The sequence below is a fragment of the Dromaius novaehollandiae genome, chromosome 9, assembly GCF_036370855.1.
Source record: "Dromaius novaehollandiae isolate bDroNov1 chromosome 9, bDroNov1.hap1, whole genome shotgun sequence".
Classification (NCBI taxonomy): domain Eukaryota; kingdom Metazoa; phylum Chordata; class Aves; order Casuariiformes; family Dromaiidae; genus Dromaius; species Dromaius novaehollandiae.
In genome coordinates, this window is record NC_088106.1 from 24,696,787 (window position 1) to 24,723,395 (window position 26,609).

Consider the following 26,609-nt stretch of genomic DNA (forward strand, 5'->3'; position numbering starts at 1 on the left):
TCAAAAATCCTAAATTTTACTTATATCACTACTTTTAAGCAAGCTTGTTCAGATTCTACATCCTGAAATTCTGTACTCAGATGTGTTGAAAGATTTTTCCACAATCATTACTATAAATAGGCTTTAAATGAAAGCTGAAATTCTAAGTTCTCATGTATACACAAGCTTAAACTCACCTATTACAGCTGACAACATTGCACCCCTTCTCTTGCTTCTGGCATCTCCTCACTCATTTTCACCAGGCCCATGTCTTTCTCATTTTAGGTATCTGCCTTTGCTCTCTTGGATTGAAAATAACAAGAGATAAAGTAATGTCACCCTTTTGTTTCTATGTCCTTCAAACTGTGAACACTCCAGGGCAATGCAGTCCTTCCTGTGTTGTAGGGTAGAGCACAGTGGGCTCTTAATCCTCAACTGAATGCCTAAATTGTATCATCCTATTTTCTTTAACTGAAACCTAATGAATGTAACTATCCTTCTTGTAATTTCTCTCCTTTGTAGAATTAAATGGGGTGTGCAATTTTTAACTGAAGACGGAACTTTAATCTGGCAAGCAGTTCTGGAGCAGAATTTCTCAGCTATGGTTCCCTGTGTTTTGGTGCTGCCTGAAATCTCACATTCAGTGTAACATTTCCACAAAACTCTGTTTTGGTAACAGTATCTATAACTTTAGGTGACAAAAAGATTAAGAAAAGGAAAAGCGTGTCAGGCAGCCTTTCACATCTACAAGCTCTGCAGGACTGGCCAAGACAAAGTCTTCTTATAGCTCAAGAGAGGCTGGTTGGGCTCCTTTCAGTGGCCTGCTCCAAGGCCCCGCTGCGCTCCCCACACGGCTCCCAGCTTCTCTGGCCAATGTCGCCATTAAGTGTCTGGAGAGAGCCCACTGAGCCGGCGCAGGCGACCAAAGGATCCTTCTCCTCCCTAGGTCACTCGCACCTAGGCAAAGCACACCGGCTTTCCACCGCCACCTCTAGCCGTGGGGTCCAAGGTCGCGCACAGGATTGTGCCTGGGGACGGTAAGAGCCCCCTACAGCGCCCTCCACGCGCAGCACAAACGCCCCCGCATCCGTTACGGCCACTGCAGCCGTTACGGCCGTTGCAGCCGCCCTGAGGCGACAGCGCGCGCGCCCCTGCTCCCCCCGAATCCTGCTCCCAGCGTGCCCCGCGACAGCAGCGGGGAGAGGGGGGAACCCGACTACGTATCCCGCCATGCCCCGGTCCCCTGCAGGGGGAGGGGGTTCGCCAGGGGGAAGGGCTGCGTGGAGCTATCGCGAGGCCCGAGCTCTCGCGCCTCTCCTCTCGCGAGAGCGGCGGGGCGGAAGCTCCACGTCGGTCGGCAGCGGCGGCAGGCTGGGGCTCGGCGACACCTCGGCGCTGCCGCGGGGCCACTCGGGGCGATGGTGAGCGCGGCCGCGGCTGGGGTCGGGGCCGGAGGGCCGGGGCCGCCCCCGGGGCCGCGGGCTTGGCGGTGCAGGCCCCGCTGCGGTGGGGGCGAGCCCGGCGCGGGGGAGTCGCAGGTAAAAATCCGGCCTCGCCGCCGGCGGGGCAGCAGCAGCCGCTGCGCCGCGCCCTGGTCGCCGACAGCCCCCAGCGCCGCCGGGCGTCAGTCTGGGGCCAAGCGCCCTGCCAGAGGGGCCGCGCAGCTCCCCAGCGAGGGGCGGCTTGAGCCTTGGGCTTGGGCCTGTGCACCTCGGGGCAGGTGTGTGCAGGGCCCGCTGCTGCTGTGCTGGAGCCGGGCGTCCCGGTGCCCTTGTTACTCCGTGGCTCCCCTTAAATGCAGAAGGGGGCACCGGGACGTCCCGGGGCGTCGGGAGGCTGGTGGTCACGGAGAGGAGCCCCTGGCCCTCGCTGGCGGTGTGGTGGTCTGTGATAACCTGTCACACAGACCTCAGGGCTGCCAAAGTAGTTCAAGGGGATGCTGCTGTGAACCTCTTACAGCAGCTGTAGTCTGGTCCTTAGTAGCAGTAAATCAGAATCAAGGAATAAATTGAGAGTCGTGCACTTTCTCTTGTCTACTTTTGTAGTGTTTATCACCGAAATAGTAAACCACAAGTTCATTCGCTACCATTAGATGTCATCTCTGTAAGTTACATATGCTACATGATAGCTAGGTATCTTTTTTTCTTTATACTGTCTAACGTACAAAATTGCAGATTTTGTTGGTTTTGTTCTGCTGCTCAGTACCAGGCACATAAAGCATTCAGCGATCAGAGGTTGCCCATCCAGTTCTGAGATAAGATGCTGTTCAACAGCGTCTTGCATCACACTTGAAAATTCTTAGGCTGTTTTTGAGCTAATGGACATTAAGTAAGCTCAATAGCTTTTGAGCGTCTGAACAAATTTCTGATGCCTCAAATGTTTTAGCAAATCACTTTGTTATATTTCATGCCTTTTGAATTTTAGGTACTTTAGCATTAGACTGCCTGTGATGAAAGCAGAAAGTCAAAGCCTGCATTATAATGGAAAGACTTAAACTTTTCCCTCCTACTGGTTTTTACTACATGGTATTATGTTTGAAAACTTATTAGAGTAGAAGAACTTGGTGAATGCAAACAAATTGGTAATGGGCAAGTGTTATGTTATTTGTTATTTCAGTTGTGATGACTAGCTTTTACGCCTGTATTTTCAAGTGAAAATAGAAGGAAGACCTGTTTTTTAATGTTTGCATTAGAAGCAAATTCTCTTAGCCTAATTTAGTAGTTCAGGGACACTGGGGAGCTTTGTAAGGAGCTGTGCAGTGCATCTTTTCTTTGCCTGTGCTGTAGATACTATTTACAGTGAGAAAACACTTCAGATTTCGCAAAAGTAAATTAAAGGGACTCACTGGTATTGCTAGAGATGTGTTGTTTCAGGAAGTCCTACAAAAACAAATAAGCAGGCAGATAGAAGAGAGAAGTAGCTTCCTGTCTGAAAAGCAGGATTGACTCCAGTTATTTTAAGGTTTAACTTTAGCTTTCTTTCCTTCTATGATGTTTTTATGCCAATTTTATGTTGAATAACTTCGTATTGTGAACTTTTTTCATTTCTAGCCTCTCCGACTTGATATAAAGCGAAAACTAACAGCTCGGTCTGACCGGGTGAAGAGTGTAGACTTGCATCCCACAGAGCCATGGATGTTGGCTAGCCTTTACAATGGCAGTGTGTGTGTTTGGAATCATGAAACACAGGTGATGTTTTTGTTTTTCCTCTATTGTATACGAAATACATTTTCCAATGTTAGATACACAAGAAGGATCTTAAATTACTACTAATAATTGATATAACTTTTTTCTTAGACTCTTGTGAAGACCTTTGAAGTGTGTGACCTGCCAGTGAGAGCTGCCAAATTTGTGGCAAGAAAGAACTGGGTTGTTACAGGAGCTGTAAGCTGTCGTCTTCTTGTTCTATATGCAATACCACTTTCTCTGATTTGTTTTCATGGCATTCCTTTGCATATCACCAGGTAGCATGATTTGATACAATTTTTAGAGGAGAAAGGAATACTTCATTATGGTTACTTAGAGATTTATCCTTTATGTTAGCTTAAAAACTTAATTTTTCCTTTCTAAATGGAGCCTAATAATGTAGCTAATTCTACATCTGGTCCAAGGTAAGTCTGGATTCAACTTTTGCTGTGAACTGGAATTCATTCAGCACCCCATTTTGGCTAAATATTAGTAGTGCTGCTGTAACTAAGCTGAAACTGTGGATCATCCAAGGTAAAATGACTTAAAAGTTGCTTTCTACTTTTGTTCATGTTTCTATTTAAAATAAAATTTTTAAGAGAAGTTTTGTTCACCTGGAAAAATACTCTGCTTTTATTCAGTTAGGCTACTTCTTTAAGCTAAATAGTTGTATTCTAGGCTTGGTAACATGTGTTTTGTGATGGAATGAGCATCAACTAGTTATTCTGTATTATCATTACGGCAAATTGAAATAGGAATTATGTCTCGGCTAAAACATAAATAGTATCTTAATGCAGTAACTTGCAATTTGAGGTATGAAGGCCTCTCCAATGTGTTCTTGAATCAGCCTTTAGATTGGTCATTGAAAAGTTACACACGGAAAGCATGAGTAAGTAGACACAGTTGGTTGAAGAGTCTTAAATTTTCTCTACTTATTTTTTTTATTTCAATTGAAGTAGTGCCTAAAATTTTTATCCCTAAAGCTTTTTCGTTCTAGTCTTTTGCCTTATACACAGAGTAAACAGTTTCTTGCTGTTACATCATGTTGTGGTGCCTTATCACAGTTACTTCAAGTGGGCATAAGCCAGCGCTGTTGCCCAAGGAGGTCCACGCTGCTGCTTCTCTGCCAGCACAAGAGTTCAGACAGCTGCATGGGAACTGGATTAGGAGCTGATCCAAGTTAATATCTCCATTTTTATTTTTACCTGCTTAATTTCACCCAGATCATTTCTTCAAAGAACTGGTTTACTGCGCAGCTATGTCAGTCTTTGCTTTCCCAAGAGAGGCTGTGATGCAGTGGCAAAAAGTAGTAAGGAAAGGGCAAGACAACAGCTTTCAGCAGCAGGGCCAGGGCCTCATCATAGTGACTTTGAAAATGTGACATTAGTCATTGCTAATTCTTTGTGCTATGCTTGTTACACTGATAGGCTGATCTCGAAGGATACATGTCTTTTTTTGTTATTCTGAAGGATGTTTTTTGGAGTTGTTGCCACTTAAGCAGGAATTTGTATGAAGGAGGAAAAGATACAGTGGAAAAGTATTTATTTTGGATAAAACATTTAGGATAGAATTTATCCAAACATGTAAGTTTCATTTACTCTGATGGCCTTATATATCATGGGTACCTCATGTTTTTTCCTTGTTAGATAATTCTTCAAAATTTGATTTTGAAGAAGGTTAGAAATAACACTTTTGAGAGAATACAATATCTGAAATCGGAATATTGTTTTTGAAAACTAAATTAAAAAAAAATCAAGTTGAAAGCACCTTTTCAGTTTTTTAGTCCTAAGTTTTCTTTCATCTTGGCCCAACAGTATTAACATTTTTGTATGATATTGAAGAACATTGCTCTTCATTTTCTTACAATGTGTTAGTAATTTTCAAAGCATTTTTGATCTTACATTTAAAATGGCCTTTTGATTTAAAAGTATCTGTTAAAAAAATTTTTCATTGAAATTCTCTCTATTTTAGAAATACCTTGAAATGGGATTGGGTAATTTAGGCCTCTGAACCAAATTATTATTTGTGTCATTGGCCATATATCAAGAATAAGTTTTCTTAAAGATGTTATTGTTAGAAAATTTTTAATGATGGTGTTCTAATTACCTTGCATTGAACATAAGATGTATTAGATGGAGTCCTGTTTTAATGGTTGTTTTTCGTATTTTTCTTAGGATGACATGCAAATTAGAGTCTTCAATTACAACACCTTGGAAAGAGTTCATATGTTTGAAGCACATTCAGATTATATTCGTTGCATTGCCGTACATCCTACACAGCCCTTCATACTGACAAGCAGTGGTAAGAGTTCCTTGGTGTATTTTGACATTTGGAAAACAGCTATTCTTAGGCTTCTGTTTTTTATCTAGTGAGGGATTGCATGTCTTACTGTTTCTGCTGAAATAGGAATGCATGAGCAAGTAGTCAACGTGTCAGTTGTCATCTCATGTTATTTCTTTGCCAGATACATTTGCTTTTTCTTAATGGAATATTAACTGTACTTATGATTGAAAATATAGTAGCTTAGGTTCTTGTTAGAGAAGACCTACAAGTCTTGTTGCTCAGTATTTGCCAAATGAAAAGTTCATATACATGCTAATTAGCTACTGTTTGGCAGTTTCCTCACCAACATTTTTTAGTATATATAATATATTATTTTTATATTTATGCACACACACACACACACACACACACACACACACACACACACGCCCAAAAAAGCAAAAGACAAAGAATACATGCAGTTCTCAGGACTTTGTACAGGGCTTTGAGATGAGCACATGAAGGCAAAGGAACACTGCTCAGCTGAACAGCTGATTGTTGTAAGGAAGGAACAGGTAGACATTTCATGCTATATCAAAGTTGTCTTCTGAAAGTACCAGGTATGTCCATAAGCTCAGTATGCTTTAAAAGGATGAATCAAATCAATATGCTCTTCAAGGCTCTGCTTTTATGAAAAATCTAATCATTACTAAATAAAATAAAATAAAACCCACTAACTTACACAAAAGAAATTAGTGAAACAAAAAAAAACCTTAGTGAGGCTACGTGTGTATTCTGAGGAGTAAGAATGTTCGTTTCGCTTTTTTAGAGTTCAGTGTCAAACCTTGCATAACCTTGATTAAAAACACTTTTGGAAAAATTTACAATGTTTTGGAGTATGTTTTCATTTGGAAATCTAAATTGAAGGGACAGATAATTTTCATCTTTCTTTCTCAAGATACTACTCAGTTCTTTGTTATTTGGGCTAACCTACATTACCCAGAAAGTGGAAAAGTCCGGATTCCAGCAGATCTTGTGTAAGAGCTTCAGCGTTGTGGTCCTCAGTCCTTTTCTTTCCTGGAGGTTTCACTAATGCGGTCACAGCTCTGCAGGAATGCACAGAGCCTCTTGTGTCAGAAATAACTAGGATGCTTCTCTGTGTTTTTCTGTTGAAGCTAATAAGCTTACACTTAAAATAAAGACACTGGGAAGCCAATTTGGGTGTCTCTGCTTCCTGTTCCTCTGTGCTCACCAGAGCAGATACTGCAAAAAAAGAGGGTCCAGTTCCATAATATCTGCCCAGTATTTTAAGATTAATAATTCAGTACCTTAATATCAATTGTTAATCTCTATTGAAGACAGGTGAGTCATCTGAAAAGGAACAGTATATTTAGCTGTGCTAGGCAGACTAGTTTATTTCTTGATTTTATGACTGTTTTACTGGAGACTATTTAAGAGAATCTTGCATTGGTTATGGTCTTTCTGCAAGGACCGGTAGTCTTACAAAAAAAAAAAAAAAAGTTGAATATTAGCAGTTCCTCCTTTTGAGGAGAAGAGGTAGATAAGCCACAAACTAGAGGTTACTAAGAATTATGTAATCTAAGAAGGTGGGTGCCAGAACATATTAAACTAACACGAGCTTGTTTTTTTCAGATGACATGCTTATTAAACTCTGGGACTGGGATAAGAAATGGTCTTGTTCTCAGGTGTTTGAAGGACACACCCATTATGTCATGCAGATTGTCATAAACCCAAAAGACAATAATCAGTTTGCCAGTGCATCTTTGGATAGGACAATCAAGGTAGAGAAACTATTTTAAAAAAGAAAATTAATGAATTATCAGACAGAGTACATGAACCACTAATATCGGATAGACAGTGGGTTAAAATTCTTAAAAACGGGTGCCGTAATAGAATTTTTATTGTACAAGGACCTGTACATTGATCAAGTTAGTTTAAGAATTACGCATGTACTGAGTAAGTTAATAACTTTATAAGATTATCTGTTACCTCTGATCTTTGAAATGTGGTTCTCAAAGCTTTAGTAAACACTACGGTTTTATTTGGAGTACAGAGAAATATTGTGGGGAGGTAATGGTTATACTGTCACTGAGTAGTTTTGGGGAAATTCAGACTAAATATGTAGTGGGTCAAGTCTTTCACTGTGCGCTTTAAAAAAAAAAAAAAAAAAAAGGGGGGGGGGGGGAAGGTGTTTCTTCCTGTATTTTCATGTTCTTTGCTGTCTGTTATTTGAATCCTTTCCAAAGGCTGTGTTAACCTTTTGGGGGTAGATTCTGATGATTCTCATTTGTTGTGAAACCATGACTAAACATCTGGGACTGTAGATTTACAGCCATCTTGGCAGAGAGACTTCCTCAGATTCCCTAATAATTAATATTATATTGGCTCTTAAAAGCCAATTTTTTTTATTTCTTACGTCCTCAGATACTGAGATTGGTAGAAGTATGTAAATGTTGATTCGTTGTGATGTTCATATATATATCAATGATGTTCATATATATATTAATATATCTAAAAGTTGGCTTGGTTGATTTTTATGAGTCCTCGTTTAGCATGGAGTTGTTATTCTAAAACCCACATTTAGAGTTGAAAGAAATGTATATCTTTCTAGCTGTTGTTATAGGCTTTTGAAATACGCTTTTTGTGTAAGATGACAAATTCTCCATGTTGATAGGTCTGTGCAAATGAGAAAAGTCACATGCACAGAAATGGGTTAGTTATTGAAGTCCTGATGATCTAAGGATGGAGGCCAGAAAAGTTTTGTTGATAGAGGTGGTATTATTTGTTAGAACTTTTAAGGTAACTGGGGAAAAAAAGTTGGACACAGTTGGGGCATGAGGAGGGGAAATCGCTGTATGTGCAAAAGGTTGAATGCTTTTTCCAGGTCTATTAGATCTGATGAAAAAGATACTTCTACCTACAAACAGCATCTTACATGGTTTAATATCCTAAAAGAAAACACTGACGGAAAACAATTTCCTTGCTTTGAGTTGTGAGCCCAATGTGTGCAACTTGACATGTTTGCTTATTTTTGTGTTTGGGGACTTGTATTCTGATAAACAGTTGCTTAAGCTTTTCACCTAAAACATCTTCTGCACCTTTGGAATATTAAACATACATTAGGACATTTATGTTTGGTAAGGTTGACCTGGGTGGAAAAGATCAATAATTACATGTGGTTAACTTCTTTTTTTCCTCCCCCCCCCCCCACAAGGTGTGGCAGCTTGGCTCTTCTTCACCCAACTTTACTTTGGAAGGCCATGAAAAAGGTGTAAACTGTATTGACTATTACAGTGGAGGAGACAAGCCATACCTCATTTCAGGTGCAGATGACCGTTTGGTTAAGATCTGGGACTATCAGGTATCATGCGTTCAGCTCTTCATAAACTCTTGGACAGACTGTGCCTTAGCAAAATCATAAGTAAAGACATAGGAAGAGAGGAGAAGGACCTGAAAACATCAACAGATTTTCTTTTTCTTCCTTGTGAAGAAGGAAGTAGGGGCAATATTTCATGATGTCTTTTCTTAGGGGCGAGGGAGTATTTCGTTAATGCTTGAGAAAACCTGTTGTGAATTGTGCAGATTAACTCTGAGGTTAGTTACTAAACTTGTAGTAACATTGCTTTTGTTAGCATTACTCTTCTTTCTCATAAAGGTGTAATCCTTGCCTTTTCCTTTTGGACCTCTTTTCATGTGGATTAAGATATTCCTCTAGGTTCAGACAAATGTTGTTTCTGTATCTACTTTTTCCATGCTTTCACTTCTCAGTCTTTTTTTTTCTTTAATCTTATTCTTTATTCCTTTCCCTTTTTTCTTTTTCTCCTACACACATTTACACAGGCACATATGTGCACGTGTGCACACATTACACATCATCTTATAATTGGCAGTTTGCAGGGGTCATGGAGGGAGGGAAGCAGTCATTGCATCACTGCCTCATTTGAATGCTCTAGCAGGAAAGAGAGAAAGATTGAACCGGAAGACTATTGCTGGAACCTAAAGCTTGTAAGTTTTTTTCTGTGAACAAGTGCAGGAGTGGCCAGAAGGGCAAGGCAAACTTGACTAAAGGAGATAGTTATAACAGCCGTTACTGCAGAGCATACATAAAATAATAGCACTAACAAACTTCTGAGTTTAGATTTACTCTAAAGCAATACGTTTTAACAACCTGGAAGTACTATCTGCTTAAAATTCTGCCACTGTGTACAGGTGTGTACATGAATTCTGTAGTTACTCTTGGCTATCTCAAGCAGAGAACCCTCTTCTTTCACGACTGTGTGAACAGGCATACCTAAAGAACAAAGATATTAGGTCTCTTTTCATTAGTAATTAGATTCAGATACCTGTTTTGCTTTGATTTTTGAAGTTATCTCTGGTTTTTATCTTGCTTTATTCTGCTGTTAATCTCTGCTCTAAGAAAGTATATTTTGTAGACAGAAGCCCCTGTGAAAACAGGAGCAACTATGTCAAGGGAAATAACTTGATTATTTTCTTCTAGGGATGAGAAATTAACTCAGTACAATCTTAGTTTTCTAGTATATATTTAATACTGTTGCTTTAGCCACATGGAAATAAATGTTACTAGAAGAAGTCTGAACAAATGGGTTTCAAAATAATATTTGGATTAATTGTTTTTTAAGAAATCAAGGTAAAACTGTAGCAATGCATTTGTGTCCTTCTGACTCTTGCAGAATAAAACATGTGTGCAAACACTGGAGGGACATGCTCAGAACGTGTCGTGTGTCAGCTTCCACCCTGAATTGCCTATCATAATCACAGGCTCAGAAGATGGTAATTTTGTGTTTTCTGATATATAAAGGATAGGGGAAATCTTTATGGGAAAACTACTGTAGTGGTGTGGCAGCACACCTCCTGGCCTTCCATTAAGAGAAGATAAAAGGCATGTATTTCTTTCTTCTAGGAACTGTGCGCATTTGGCATTCAAGCACATACCGCCTTGAAAGTACCCTCAACTATGGCATGGAGAGAGTGTGGTGTGTGGCCAGTTTAAGAGGATCCAATAATGTGGCACTGGGATATGATGAAGGCAGCATTATTGTTAAGGTACAGTTATTAATTCGAAAAACAAATGGGAAATGGTGGTTTATTACCATAGTATTGTATTACTATGCTATGTACAGAGCAGCTGATTTTAGTCATTCTGGCATTTTTAGCCAGAGCCAGGGTATTTCACTAGATATGTCGAACTGAAAAAAAATTAATTAAGAATATATTTTCTCCATCCACTAAATTTTTATGCTACATTTCCTAGCTTGGTCGTGAAGAGCCTGCCATGTCCATGGATTCAAATGGAAAAATTATTTGGGCCAAACATTCAGAAGTCCAACAGGCTAACTTGAAAGCTATGGGAGATGCTGAAATTAAAGACGGAGAAAGATTGCCACTGGCTGTAAAGGATATGGGGAGCTGTGAAATCTATCCACAGACAATTCAGCACAACCCTAATGGACGGTAATAGATTTTAGAACAAAGTACTTAAATGTATTTCTGACTTTTCTTTTTCCTTTTGTATAGGAAAACATTTCGAATTAAAAAAAAAATTAGTTGCATATGCCCTAGGAGCAGCTGAGAGCCTATGGAGAATGGGCAGCCTTAAAGCCAGGCACTGTAAAATCAGAGTAGTAGATGGCCCTCACCTGTAAGAGATCCCAGCTTAAACAGACAAGTTGGATTCTAGATAGGGGAAGAAATAAAGTAAAAGCAAAATATATAAGGTAATAGCAGTAAAGCACACGATTGTATCACTTCTCTTGAGTTTGTTTTTCTCTGTCAACAGATAAGCTGAACTGAAAGAAAGGGAAGGTAAAGGGGTAGAAGTAGAAGAGCAGCTGGGTGGAGCCTAGGAGGAGGGGGGGATAGCGAGTAGATAGTAACATGAAGTGTAAAAAAAATCAAGTCACAAGTTATATGAAATTTTTATTTTGTTTGCATTTGCAGTGATCGTACGGGGCTGGGCCCTCTAGTAACTTTTCAGATGATCTATCTGCTTGATCATGCCTATCCAACTGAACATAGATGTCTGACCAACACTTCTTTCTCTTGGTCTAGGTTTGTAGTAGTGTGTGGTGATGGTGAATACATCATTTACACAGCTATGGCTTTGAGGAACAAGAGTTTTGGTTCTGCCCAGGAGTTTGTATGGGCACATGATTCTTCTGAGTGAGTATTGTAAATTTTGCTTTTATATTATCTTAAATTTGCTGCTGCTAGTTTTTAGGCTGTACAAGCTGTAAACTGGCCTGAAGACTAGAACTTGTTTGGATAATAAACTTCTCATAACTGCACTACATAAAACTTTTCAGTTTGTGGCACTCTGCTAATTTTTGAAGATGAATAAAATGCAATAGTGGTTGTGTTGTATCAGCTTATAATGTTAGTAATTTGCTACTCTAACAGTCAGATAACTTTTCTTACATTGCAATCTCTATTTAGATATGCAATCAGGGAGAGCAACAGTGTTGTAAAGATATTTAAAAATTTCAAAGAGAAGAAGTCGTTCAAACCAGACTTTGGAGCAGAAGGTGGGTATTTACTTTTAGAATATACATGTTGGTCCTTTCCCTGCATGCAACGCCATTATTTCTTCTACCTTTATTTTTTTACAGGCATCTATGGAGGCTTCCTGCTGGGTGTCAGATCTGTTAATGGTTTGGCATTCTATGATTGGGAAAACACAGAATTGATACGCAGAATTGAAATTCAGCCCAAACATGTGAGTGCCTAGATGGAACTGAATATATTTACATGCCTGGCTCAATCGAGTTTTGACTAGACTGCTGATTTTTCTTGAATGAAACCAAGCTGACCATTGTAAAGTGATAACTTCTTAAGTTTATCTCACCCTCATAGCAGAGGGAAATCTCTTAAATGTGCGTTGGCTTCTTATTTGCTAAAGCTGCTATGAGAGTTAGTACTTTTTAACATTAATTTGTATATCCTCCTTTCATAACCTGGGGTTTGTTAAACAGTGCTATTATTGATTCTGATGATACAGATTTTCTGGTCTGACTCGGGTGAGCTTGTCTGCATTGCTACAGAAGAGTCATTCTTCATTCTGAAATATCTATCAGAAAAAGTTGCAGCAGCTCAAGAAACACATGAAGGAGTCACTGAAGATGGAATTGAAGATGCTTTTGAGGTAAATTCTGTTTAAAAATGGAATGTGACAAGGATTAGAGATTATTGAAACAAGTCTTTTCAAAGCATAACAAAGTAGTCCTTAATGTAGTACTACTAAACTTTAGTTTCCAGAATATTGAGTACCACACAGTACACATTTGCCTGAGGAACATTGTTTACCATTTTATTTGGTATGCTGAAGACTATCCCTTGAAAGAGTGCCTTTGTTTGAAATCCAGCCTGAGAGATCTTGATGCCTCGATTTCTCTTCAGACTTCTGTTTACTATTCTCATAGAGTTAGTGTGTTTATTTTTTTTATTTTTATTTTTATTTTTTTAATAAAACATACTTGGGTAGTATGTTCACATAGCTTAAACTTTTTCTGCAATTTTCAAGTTTTGAAATATGATTGAAATTTGAGGCCAGTTATCTGTTGAAGTGTAGAATACTAAATTTAATTTGAAACTGCTATAGTCTTACTATAGCAGAAAACATACCTTTTATATATCTAATTAAAAATAAACTTAATTTTGCAGGTTCTTGGTGAGATTCAAGAGATCGTGAAAACAGGCTTGTGGGTAGGTGACTGCTTTATTTACACCAGTTCTGTGAACAGACTCAATTACTATGTTGGAGGAGAAATTGTCACTATTGCCCACTTAGACAGGTAAGTTGCTGCATTTGTTGTAAGCAAGTCTTTAAATGTTTTTTCAAATAGTACAAGGTGAACCTCGTTACCTCTTTGCTCGGCGTTACTTTTTTCTTACCACATCATGCTAATGTATGTTCTGAGGCAGTTAATGTAATCTTGCAGGGAATAAACTGTTGCATGAAAGTATGTACAGTAAAACTAGATTTTTTTCAGGTGAATGTTGTTGCTATTATGAGAACTGTTGGAGATACACACACGTACACGTATATTTAGCACTGTTTGGTAGTGTGTTCATCCAAGATTAATATGTTTTGTTTTGTTTCAGGACAATGTATCTTTTGGGGTATATCCCTAAGGACAACCGACTTTATTTGGGTGATAAAGAGCTCAACATTGTTAGCTACTCTTTGCTGGTCTCAGTGCTCGAATATCAAACTGCCGTGATGAGAAGAGACTTCGGTATGGCTGACAAAGTTCTTCCCACAATTCCAAAAGAACAGAGAACCAGAGTGGCACATTTTCTTGAAAAACAGGCAAGAGAACTATTTCTTAGTCATCAGAAACTTTATCAGTTTATTCACATTTCTAACTGAATTAGCTTAGCAGAAAACAGTCATGTTTTTTGTAAACTAAAACTCTAATAACACGTATTTATTTGAGAATACTGTAATATTTGTTTAGAGGGTTTTTGTTACAACATCTAGGATGTTGTTTGATGTGACAGACCACAGTTTTACTTTTAAATTTTTATTTTAGGGCTTCAAACAACAAGCACTTGCAGTATCCACAGATCCTGAGCATCGTTTTGAACTTGCTCTTCAACTTGGAGAATTAAAAATTGCATATCAGCTTGCAGTGGAAGCAGAGGTAAACACAACTTTTGGTGATTCACACTAATTCTGAGTATTAAAATGAATCTTTGAGGCCCTGTGTTTGTGCAAAGAGGGCAATGGTATGTGGTGATGCGGAATAGGTCTCTGAACACTGTACACACACATCCAACCTCCTGTGTGAAGTTCTTCTGCCTCTGTTATTCAAAGGAATCTAAGCTCTGGAGTGGGGACGGAGGAGCATCTGTTCTGAAAGCTACCAGAACTCCTGGAGAATATAAAATTGAACCAACAACCAACCCTTAATCTCCAGTTTTGGTCAGTGAGAGAAGAAATAGCAAGAGTGGCAGGGTCGAGGCCTCTGGACCTTTGTTCCAGCCTTGGCAAACTTAGGCTATTTCTGATGCACTAGGAAGACTGACAGGAGGTGATTTGGCTCATAACCGTTATTCAGAGGATTGATCTCATTGTTCCTGTTGTAAAATAATGAAGTTAGTGGTAGAATGATAACTTGCAGGCAGAATGTTTTTATGTTCTGGAGGTTAATTTTGGAGCTTTCTATAAAAGATTAATACTGTCTTACTTCTACCTTCTCCCTCCATGTCTGATGGAAAACTCTCCTATTTTATATAATGGTATAGCTGTGTAATGATCTGTGTTTAAAACTGGTGTGTTTTGAAGCTGCGGTAATTGTAACATCTCAAAAGGAAGGCGAATATAATGATGGGATATGGTACCTTAACAAGTAAACTTACATTCTTTATTGAAAGATGTAAAAATCTTTAAATGCTGTTCAAAAATTTGGTTTCTATTTTCTTTTTTCTTTTTTTCCCCTTTTCCTCCCTTCCCCGTTTGTACCATTAGTCAGAACAGAAATGGAAGCAACTTGCTGAGCTTGCCATTAGTAAATGCCAGTTTGGCTTAGCCCAGGAATGTCTCCACCATGCGCAAGACTATGGAGGTCTACTGCTCTTGGCTACAGCTTCAGGAAATGCTAACATGGTGAATAAGTTAGCAGAAGGAGCAGAGAAAGATGGCAAGAACAATGTAGCATTTATGAGCTACTTCCTGCAGGGAAAGTAAGTATCAAGCAAGAGATTCCAGTTCACATTCTGCTTTCTGAAATGCAAAAGACCTCAGGTTTTTCAAATTAACTACAACACACCAAAGCTTAAAATTTCATGGAGACAGTGGCACGTATCTTTTCAGAAAGGCTGACTGTATTTTATGATGGCTACTGCTTTTTAAACCTGAAAATACCTTAATAATGTCATAGAATAAACAGCTAATCTAATGCAAAATCTGTCTTTGTTAAACATACTAGTTAAAATCATCACATTTTAAAATCTTTTAGGCTTGATTCATGTTTGGAACTGCTGATTAAAACTGGGCGTCTCCCAGAAGCTGCTTTTCTTGCACGGACATATTTGCCAAGCCAGGTTTCAAGGTAACTTTTCAAAGCATATGCAAAATAAGAATATTATTGCCTAATTAGCTGTATACAGCAAAATATTATTTGCATCTCCAGGGTTGTTAAACTGTGGCGGGAGAATCTTTCTAAAGTCAATCAAAAAGCTGCCGACTCCCTTGCTGATCCTACAGAATATGAGAATCTTTTCCCTGGGTTAAAGGAAGCTTTTGTTGTTGAAGAATATGTTAAACAAAGTCTTGCTGACCTGCGGCCAGCCAGGGAATATCCCCTTGTCACTGTAAGTAAACAGTTGGATTCCCCCCTCTCCCCCCAGAATAAAAACCTTTGGTGATAAGTAAGTTCAGATTTAAATGAGTCAGTGAAATCACTTATACATTCCAAAAACATATGATTTTGTTTTTAGCCAAATGAAGAAAGAAATTTACTTGAAGAAGCAAAAGGTTTTGAGCCTTCTGGAGTAATGGCATCTCAGGTCAGTGTTACTACTAATGACTGAAGTTTAAAAAAGAAGCAACTCCACTATTGTACAATAACATCTACTCTGGATGATATTTCGCCAGTAATGGACAAAGTATTGCTCTTGTTGGCTTTATTGCAAGTATTGAGAGAACTGCAGCTGAGTTCCACATTCTTTTGCCTCAGACTTCTCTTAATCTACTTTCATAACTACTAACTTCTTGACTAAGAAATTATTTCTTTCTTGTGGTAACTTAACTTGGATCATCTTTTGTTAGAAGAGAGGGCAGTCTCTATTAAAGTGCATGCGAGTAATCACCAACTTCTACTATTGCAATTATTTTTCTGCAGGATGAATTACACATACAAACATTTTCTACCTTAACTGCTTCCAGCATTCTAAAAGTTCAGGAGCAGGAGCCTGGAAACTGTTGCATATCACAGCAATTGAAAATAGTTCATATTCTTTGCTAGGGTGAACATTTAAGGAAAAAGACTGTTCTGTAACTAACTGACTAGGAATCCTGCTCCATTATTTGAAAATACTTCCTAATCAATATTCCAAGTAACTTAAACTGATCTCTTTGACCACCTCTGTTACTTTCAAGTAGTTCAATGACTCTTCACTTCTTGTGTGTTAAAGCAAATGTCATTTAAGCAAAATCAAACTTGCATGCACGTTTGTTTGAAGAGGATACAGAAGTAGCATTGTAAAAGTAAGATGCATTAAATTTGTATTAATCTGGCATTAGAAGCTGAAGGCCACTGATGCTGAAGTATATCTTCACATTCAGTTCATGATTCCATAGGATGTCCTCAAACTGCAGCCCTCTTCTACAACTGAGGTTGAATATGCAAAGTTTTGTAGTAAGGAGATAGTTATGTAAATAAAATAATACGACTGATAGAATAATACTATTGCTTCATTAACTGATGAGTTATCTTAGCATAGGATGTGTATAGCAGCAAAGAAAGAAGGATGAACATTAACTATTTTGAGGTATGGAACACAAAGTCTAGCAACTGTGTTAAGGACTATCACCGATGTTAAGAATATAATCAAATTTATGTGTAGCCTCTGACATGCAATTCTACTTAAATATTAGTTTTTCCTAGAGTAGCAGTGTCTTAAATTGAGGTTCAGCTTTGAGCATATCACCACTTTCACAGCAAAGGGCAAAAGCTTCCAGAATAGTTTAGTACTGCCTTCAATTGTTGATAGAGTGTATCTTGAGCAGAATTCACATTTAAATAGAAACATTGGGCCAGTTCTCCTCCAAATATTAAGCATCTGCTAGGCCACATAACTTAACGCCTGAGACTGTACTGTCGATGGATGTAACCTCTTCAAAGTTACTTGGCTGTAAAAATAGGAACTTGGGATGGTCAGTACTTGTTTTGTTATCTTGGCCTTGTGTTTGAAAAAAAGTACCATTTTTCTTGGTTAAATTTTCTGCGACAAATCTAGAGCAATCTAATCTCCTTCTGGTTGAAGACTCTAAACATCACTTTGTTTTCTCACAGCATTTCTGTCTTTGAATTTAACTGATGTTCATTAAAGGTTGGTTGTGTTGTATCAGTATCAGGAACTGCTTTCGATAATAGGAGGAAAAAGCAGAGCGGAGGGGGAGCTCTAGTAGAGCAAGGAGGACTGGAACTCTTAGTTGCTGTGGAAGCATGGTTCAAGAGTTATTTAGGGAAGCTTTGAAAGAGAGCCACCATGGCTTGGGAGAGATATGGATCTGCTGTTTACCTGCCTTTGTAAGAAAGAACTTAAATTCAAAAGAACTTAAAGAATGTCATTTTCATTAGAAGCAGGCTGAAGAACCAGTTCTGTCTCCAAAACCAGAAGTGATGAACTCTGTTTCACAGAATTCTGATCTACTTTCAACAAGAGAACAGAAGGTACTTAAATATGAAGGGAAGGGATGTTGAAATACAGCACTGCATCCTTTTTAAGCTATAGAGTAATCGTTGGATTAAACCACGCTTCTGGAGGGTGTCACTTTGTCTTAATAGCAGCCAGACATCTTAAGCCCAGTTACAGCATGTAGCCTCCTCCCTGTTGTACACAGGCATACAGCCCAGTTCCTACAACCTTGTGAGCTTAGAGAAGAAAAAAAAGTGCAATGTCAAAAAATATTTGGTTAGTTAATGGTAAAAAGACGTAACTCTGAAAGCTGTTGGGGTTTACACCAGTTCTTACCAACAAGGTAGCTTCTCTCTGCAGTTTGTTTGAATGAATAGTGATGTTCCAGTTGCCTGTTTTAAGCTTAGTGTTTTGCAAAATGTGCTCATCATCTAGAATAGAGTTCCAGTTATCACAAGCACTCACTAATATGTAATCATATTAGTATGTCTGTAATCTAGTCTTTCCTTTTCCTAGACTCTCCTGGACTTGGAAGATGACTTGGATAACTTGGATCTTGAGGATATTGATACCACAGATATCAATCTGGATGAAGAGATCTTAGATGAGTGAACTCAGTGTCTTGGATGACCAAATCAATTATTCTAAATAAAGGAATGAAGTTCTATGGACAGTGTGCTCCAAGTTAGCTCGGTTGGTTTTTTTTTTTTTTTAACTGAAGGTGGACCATGTAACATGTAGGGAGAGGGGCAGACCTAGCACCTCTATAAATAAAATCATCAGTTTGTGTTGAAATTCAATACAGAGGCCTACTCACTTGCATACACAACCCTTTTTCATTTATCAAGAAACTAATAAACCATTTTAAACAGACTATTCCTGTGGTTTTAATGACTTCTTGTATTTAAGATCCTTTAACCTAGCTTCATCAATAGTGTCTATTATTTAAAATTATAAGAGTGACCATGGTTGCTAAGTGTTAACATTTAAAAAGACTCTTTTAAGGGTATAACTAAGTATGTATGCTAATGTGTCTACTTACTGTCTAGGTGTATGGCTTAGCTTGCATCCATTAACAAGCAGTAGCCCAGTTACTCTTTTAGGCTGTTAGCCAACACTAACACTTCACCCTGTAAGCTAAAGTTCTAAATAAAAACACTAGTAGGGCTCAGTTAATACTTTCCTAAATCAATCTCTCCATACACTTATTTCAAGTAGTAAAATAAAGCATGGGCATCTGTTCAGGTTGAAGATGCAACTGTAAAGGAATGAAACTGGGCCTGTTGTCCCTTCAAAGCAAGTGACAACAGCTGCAATTATCACTTACAATATTTTTAAAAATTAAGAACAGCTGTATTGATTTTATTCTTGTACATTTTCCAGAACACTCATCCTTGTCAAAAGTTTTTATAAACATTCTCTGTACAGGATTCTAAAATAGACAAGTGTAAGACTTAAGAAGGTTTATTTCACAAAGCTGTCGAAGTAGCCATTGCTTCTTGATAAGCCTGAAGAGCCAGTTGTATATATCCTTCTTTCTGTGATTCAGTTTTCACAAATACCTGTAAACATGGCACAAAAACGATTCATGTATAATTAACAGCATACTTGCTTGCACAGTGAGATTACCATACCCCTGGTATATCACCTCGTTACAACTGAAATATCATCACTCATACACAACACTTCCAGTTGAATATCTGCTTTTTAAACAAAGGCAGTTTTAAGACTATTAACTAGGTTCTTACCATGAGGGCCTTCCCTTTTATAGGTCATTAGGCTTAACGTAGAAAAGCATACCTTGATCAGGCCCACTCCCTGAAGTTTTCCTTCTTTAGCTTCTTTTGCCGACTGACATTCGGGATAAAGCATATGATACAGTGTGATTAAACTTGTAGCATCATCCAACCTAAACAAAGAAAGACTCATTTGTAGCAATTACTTTCTGTAAATACTTTCAAACAGTTTGCTTGTACACTAACAGGCTTTCATATGCTCCTGCTTTCACTAACTGTGCAGTCATTAGAACATGTATGTATGCGGGCACCCCCTAATCTACTGCAATGGCAATCTGTTCTCAAGGAGGACCAGAACTGCATGAACACCGGCATATATCACATAAGGTACATAAACTAATCCATGATGAACTTTAAGCCTCATCTACTGTTCATCTCTAATGACACTGTAATCTATTTGAAATACAATGAATTACCCAATGATAACTAATGGAACAGCTATGCCAAAAAGTAATTTTCTGACACTGACTGTAGGGATCAGCATATTTGACAGAACTAGTATTGAAGTCTTGTAACACCTATCCTAAGCTGCATTTAAACTGGAGTGTTTTGCTTACATAAAGCTAAACATAAACCAGAAGTAGGCATGTGGCTGGGGAAGAGACTCCAAACTTCTGGAACTTAAGTTGTCCAAGTATTTGGATTTTCCCTTTAACAATTTCATCCCTAAACCAAAATTGGAAGTTCCCTATATTTCTTCATACCGTCAGAATTGGAAGTAAGATCTGATCAACCATTATAAGTTTGCAAATGCAACAGTAGGAAATAAATGTCTACATCACTGTAATTGAATTCTAATTTTATACATTTGTCCTACCTCAACACATTTTAAAAAATTAAATATTTGCCTCAGTGAGTTTTCAATGCATTTAGCAACTTTTCTTATGGAAACCCACCTTGGATTTAAAATAATATAAAAGTATATCCATCAATTCCCATTGTTCAATCTACCAATTACAGTCAAGTGAAAAAAAGCATACTTGGTTTTAGAGCAGCTTTTAAGAGCATATGAATCTTAAAAGCTAAAATTGAGATCAGTAGTATAAAATTGTAAGGCTTTAAAATCAGTAGTGCCCAGAGCTGGGAGTGCACTGACAATTATAGGGCAGGAAAAGAAAAACCCCAAACTAAAAACAAACAAAAAACCAGGAACCAGAACTATAAAAGGCTAATTTCTGCAGAAACCTAGTTTCATGCTCCTATAGTTGGTGCTTCCATTCTGAACCTCTCTCTATATAAAAACTACTGCTAAAAGATAATTAAGTGAAAACTAATGCATCTTACAAAAATACTATTTTTCTTCTCAAACAACGGAACTTCTTGTTTTCTAGTATTTGTTTAGATAGATAACTATAATTAATAACTGACAAAAAACACTTACAAGTCTCTGTGGAGCATATCTATTAGTAAGCCATCCGTTTTCTTTCTGTTTACTAGATACCAGACCATTCCTCCAAAGTGTCTTGTTGAACGGAGCAGATCATATTTAGCATGTTTCTCAATATCATCATATGTTCGATGATGAACCTATACACAGAAGGGTTTCCGTTTCAATAGCATAACCAGAGCTTGTTGAGAGTTTCTCTCCTCAAATCCTCACTTATTTTTAGATTTTAATCCAATTCATTTTCAAATCTCCCTAAACTGTAGGAATAAGGCACAGGCTGAACCATGCTGCTTCAAAACTTTATGCATCTAATTCTGGACAACACTGGGATAACCAGTTCTTGGTACTCATGCATATATATTTGCATGTTAAGAGGAAGCTAAATAACAGCTATGGACTGACAGTATGGGGAGGCAGGGAAAGAGGGAGGGCGCATAACCTCTGAGCCTTCATTCCACTGTCCTCAATTTATAATCTATTCTTTAAGAGGAAAGAAAAATTAGAGCAAAGAGTAGAGATGTTACTTTGAAAAACCTACTTGAGAAATTGCCCATTAGCAATTATACTCCCAGTCAGTGATTTACAACATTATTACAGCCTAAATACAAGTAATGAACATTTTAAAGGTAACAGTAGATTAACCTATTCACCAGGAACTACAGTTACTAAATTTAACTATTTCAGCTGCAGGTATATTTTTGTACCTAGACTTTGGCAGAAATACTAGTTTATTTTGCATATAATGTTCTCAGACACACTTCATCACTTATATATCCAGTCCTTTCAAATCCTAATATAGTAGTTCACATGACTGAAGTAACGCAACTCTGGCTGTGGTCAGTTACGGGCATTATCATTCATTTTGTTTTGATACCAATAATATCTATAAATACTATTTTATGCATCTGCAGTTCTTTTTATACTGTTGAAATGTGATTTAAACAGGACCCTGTTTTACTTCTCTGCAAGAATGCAAAAAACTCATCACAAGGATGACACGTTATCCATATGGAGGAAAAAGCATACCTGAACAGCAACCATGATCCCCAGATAATGCTTATGCTTACAAAATAAACCCCGAAATTCTTCACTAGTACTGGATTTGCTATTAGGAAAAAGCAAGTGAACTCACCCTGATATAGTCAGGTGAATCTGGCTCAAACTGTGCAATGCACATGTTAAGGATATCCTCATGACGGTCTTGCTGAAACACAGTCTAAAATGACAGTTCAAATTCAGTAATAGATTCTGTATTACACCATTCCAGTTATCTAAAATCTAGATGGTAGCCAGAACATTTCTGTTTGTTAAAAAGCATCTGCTTAATCATAAGACAAAGCAGCAAGAAGTGCAGTAACATGAATTTGCTTCTCAGTTTTCGTTCCTAGCACACCAGTTTGTGTTTTCAGATTAAGCATAAAATTTCATCAATGCATAACAATTAAATGTGGGTTCACAGTATGACCAAAAAAACCTACCAAACAAACAAAAACAACACACACACATACCCAGGGTTTATCTGGTCCAGTTTACCTGGAACTTTACTGAAATAAGTTATACTGATAAGCAGCTGCTCAGAACAGAATTCAAGGAGCTTAAAACATACAGACAGGCTTATTAAGAGCTACTACTCTGCCCAAACAACACTGTTTCTCTGTCAGACCACAACTAAGCAAATACAAATAATCAGTTTTCAAAACCAGGAAAACTTTACCACAAGGTGTTCATCCTTGAATATGACTGGGGGAATGACTCTGCGCCCTTCTTTTGGGAAGAATATCTGTATCATTCTGTCTCGTTCTTCCCAGGATGCTTTGCGTAATACACCACTTGGTTCTCTAACTACAATGAAACGCTCCTGAAAGTAAGAAAAGCAACAAGTATTATCCCCTCTAGTCTTCTCTTCACTGTCAGAACCAATGCAAGAAAGACTCTTGGTTGGCAAAGTCCTACTATACCTAAACTCATTCTAAACATAAGGGTTTCTTTCTGGCAGTTAGTATATGCTAAATCCCTTTTTCTCTGCTAATTAAGCACTTGCACCTTAATCTTAGTGTATAGGCATAACTGTGCATGTGCTTACACTAAAAGCAAGATACAGCTCTGCAAAATTTAGAGATAAAACATATCTAATAGCCAGAGAACAGAGCAAGTGTTGCTGCTGGCCTGATTTTACTCATGTAATAATGCATGCTGAACGAAAAAAGCAAGTATAATGCAAGTACTTTTTTAATCTTGTTCCAGATGTAGGAGCAATAATCAAGAGCAAATGCAAAACCCATGCTTTCAGCAAGGGCAACTGCAAAACAAAACATAGCTAAAACCTATAAAACATATTCAGATCCGTTCACAAGTATACTGATTTAGCGCTACAGATGGCAAAGAGTTCTTTGGGATGAGGAAATTTTAAATACACTGAGGCAGAAGAATAAATATCACGTTCCTTGAGAGAGCTCTCAAATAACAGAGGGAAGACCTAGCAATTAATTTCCCAAGATCATCAATATTATGCATGTTTGGACCATGCAGATTTATTAAAAGCATGAGGATATGTTGAAAAATCTTTCTGGCCTCCTACTGCTACTTAAGACAATCCAGAAGTTTCATTACACAAGCTAGATCAAAAGTAGTCCAATTGTTATCTTCATCCCTATACCCCACAACTCTATTTGAGGAATCCGCTTTGCAACTTTCACTTAAATTCATTACTCACTTATTCAACTTTCCACTACATCTTTGCAATTGTAAAGTAGTTTGATCTTTTGGTCTATGCACAGCATTAAGCAATTCAATTCCACACCAAGCTTCCAGGAAGTATGGATGAACTCAACATTCCCAATAAGCAGCTCAGCAAATCATAAGCACACCTTTTAAAATAATTAACTATCACACAGCTCCCCTTCCCCTCCAACTCCCAAAATGCCTGCTTTTGAGTATTGGAATGTAATTTATCATTATCTGTTAGAATATTTTGAAATGTGTGTTTCTGTATTGCCTTATACCAAGAATTTAACTTACAACTTCTCAGATTTTTCACACACCACTATATTTTACTAAAACCTAAAGCTTATTTTGAAATTACAAATGAAAAGCTCTTAACATGTATTTATACGTTAAGTTACTCACACGATGTGGAATGGAGTAAGTTAAATCAGTAAACACATATTTTGTGGTTTCGGTTCCTTCAAGGAATTTGTCTTCTGCTAATATATCATCAATTGGTTCTCGCTCATCCAAAACGGGAGGCATTCTTAGTTTTTCTTTAGCTTCCTCAGTAGCTTTTCTTGTGGCCTAATAATAATAGCAGCTTAATTAACTTCACAATAAAAAAAATTCTATTGGAAAGCTAACATACAATTTCAAGCCAAATATTTTAATTTAGAGGTAAATAAATCTTTTATTCTTGCAGTTTATAAGAAAGACACCAATTCAATACCTATTTGGAAAAATCACATAAAACCAATATACACCATTACTGTAGCTCAGACACACTGCTGGAAGGAAGACCAAAACAAAAATTCACAGGTACTACTGAAAACACCAAGTTTATTTCAGCCATGCTCCATGGTAGATTTCCACCAAAACATAAAGTAAACCACTACCACCAATTTATATATAGCTATGGCTGTGCTCACAGGAGAACTGCCTTCAGTTCGGCACCCTTGTGGTCCTGGAGCATGGCCAAACTACAGAAAAAAGGCAGCCAAAGGACTCCCAGGACTATATTTGAACATCTGATAAATACACATAATACCAATAGGAGGTGGAAAGAAAGGCAGGTAAGAAGGAAGTCTGCCCCTAGAGGAAAAAGAGCAAAAAAAAACCCTGTATCCAATCTTCTCCCATATACCATAAAGTCAACAGGGGAGGAAAAAAAAAGAAAGAAAGAAAAAGCAAGCTCATTTAAAGTGAAGAAATACTAATTTACACTAATTTACAACACGTACTAGAATAAATCAAAGAGGCTATATTGTCTTCAACTGCAGCATTACAAGAAGCATAAATAAGGACAGTTGCAAGCTTTTCGCTAAAAGCGAGGCATGCCTTGAAGCGAAGCACAGCCGCCTACCTCCTCCAGCTGAGCTTCCGTCATTAGCTTGTACTTGGGCGGTTTAAGCTCCGTTTTAACCGGCCTAAAGACCTTCTGCAAGTTCAGCCCTGTCATTTTGTAGAGCAAATTCTGAACTGCTTCATCGGTAAAGGCAGGTTTGGCATCTCTGTTTTCTGAAAGGGGATTTTTGTGAGCGGTTAACCGGGGAAGCCAGTGCGAGCACGCATGGGCAGTGCGAGGAGGGGAACAGGGGGCCGCCGCATCCACGCTACGGCCCGCAGGGAGCGACCGCGAGCGCGAGCGCGACCCCTCCCCCGCCGCGGAAACGGCCGCAACGGCCCCAACCGCCGCGGGCAGCGCGCGAGCCGCCGCGCGCCGCTCACCTACCGGCCGCCGCGTCCTGGCCCCGCGCGCGGCGCCCCCACAGCGCCGGCGCCGCGCGCCACAGCCGCGAGGGCACCGCCGCGGCGCTGCCCCGCAGCCACCCGCGCGCCCCCAGCGCCGCCATGTTACGCGCCGCCTCCCTCCCTGCCGGCCGCGGGGGCGCGCATCGCGGCGCGGCGCGCCGGGAGGCGGGGGGAGCGCGGTCCCCGCCCCCTGCGCCGCCGCGCAGCCTGCGCCCGCCCCAGCGCCCAAAGCCACGCCCCGCGCCCGCCCCAGCGCCCAAAGCCACGCCCCGCGCCCGCCCGCGGGAAAAGGCGGGCGCCGCTGCCCGGGCGTTTGCGGCGTTAAAACGCTGCTGAGCGGGAGGCGAGGGCTCGGCTGAGGCGGAGCCCCGTGTGCTGTCCCTCAGCGGTGAGGGGGCTGCCCGGGGCCGGCGGCCAGCCATGCTGCGGGGCGTCGCTGCCGCCGCCTTAGTGGTTGCCTTGCCCAGCGCGGAGGTGAAGCAGCAGCGCAGGCAGGTGCGCGCGGGGGGAGCAGAGGCGCGGCGGGCCTCGCCCTCCCCTCAGGCTGCCGGGCGGCCGTCCGCCCGGCCCGCTGCTCGGAGAGGGAGGAGCACCGTGGTGACTTACATAATCTGCAAAGCCTCAGGTGGCTTTCTGTGCTAGCTTGGTAACCGACAGGACAGCCCGGCTGTCAGATGGGGTTCCCCTCCCCCCCCCCCCCCCCCCCCGCCCACTGTTTGGGGGAATTTCAGAGGACCCAGTAAATAAACTGCCAGTGTCGAGGTGTTAACAGTACCTCAGGAGAGCGGCACCCTTGTAGCGCATCAGTTTCCACTGGCTGGTAAAAGGAGTCCCTGTGCCTGATGATGATGATTTTAGTCTTTTCATGGCTTTCCATGCTCTTTGGGGAGCTTTGTGGTTCTTTTTTGTAAAGAAAGGAAAATAAATAAGCTAACTATATGGACTATTGGACTAAGCTAACTATCTGGAATGTAAAACCAATATAAAATTTTATATCCATTGGATACGGCAGATCAGATCACAGGCCTGTGGAGAGGGAGTATGCAATTAAAACTGGTATGTTATTTCATTAACATAATAACCAACCTATTATAGAAACAGAAGTTGTTTTCCTAGCTGCTCTGTCTTCTGTTGTGGATT

The 26,609-nt window shown here is 39.4% G+C and overlaps 2 protein-coding genes across 3 annotated transcripts; one reads left to right on the plus strand and one right to left on the minus strand.

Annotated features, from left to right (window-relative positions):
- Nucleotides 1–1,270: 1,270 nt before the first annotated feature.
- On the plus strand, nt 1,271–18,701 carry COPB2 (COPI coat complex subunit beta 2). 2 transcript variants are annotated; one of them, XM_026109562.2, is made up of 22 exons: nt 1,271–1,400; nt 3,030–3,167; nt 3,276–3,362; nt 5,339–5,465; nt 7,080–7,228; nt 8,662–8,808; nt 10,139–10,238; nt 10,369–10,511; nt 10,720–10,919; nt 11,517–11,627; nt 11,901–11,989; nt 12,074–12,180; nt 12,463–12,606; nt 13,125–13,255; nt 13,566–13,773; nt 13,997–14,107; nt 14,935–15,149; nt 15,425–15,517; nt 15,599–15,779; nt 15,906–15,974; nt 17,771–17,863; nt 18,345–18,701. In XM_026109562.2, exons 1-22 carry the CDS (start codon nt 1,398–1,400, stop codon nt 18,438–18,440), a joined length of 2,742 nt encoding a protein of 913 aa, XP_025965347.1. In that variant the 5' UTR covers nt 1,271–1,397; the 3' UTR covers nt 18,441–18,701. The 2 variants fall into 2 exon arrangements, with proteins under 2 accessions (XP_025965347.1, XP_025965348.1); XM_026109563.2 differs by having other exon boundaries at nt 17,774–17,863.
- A 458-nt stretch (nt 18,702–19,159) lies between these two features.
- On the minus strand, nt 19,160–25,637 carry MRPS22 (mitochondrial ribosomal protein S22). The gene is made up of 8 exons (XM_064516940.1): nt 25,450–25,637; nt 25,081–25,235; nt 24,138–24,302; nt 22,726–22,869; nt 22,144–22,227; nt 21,006–21,151; nt 19,629–19,737; nt 19,160–19,390 (listed from the first exon to the last, which is right to left on the minus strand). The coding sequence occupies exons 1-8, from the start codon at nt 25,568–25,570 to the stop codon at nt 19,298–19,300; spliced, it is 1,017 nt and encodes a 338-aa protein (XP_064373010.1). The 5' UTR covers nt 25,571–25,637; the 3' UTR covers nt 19,160–19,297.
- Nucleotides 25,638–26,609: the final 972 nt, after the last annotated feature.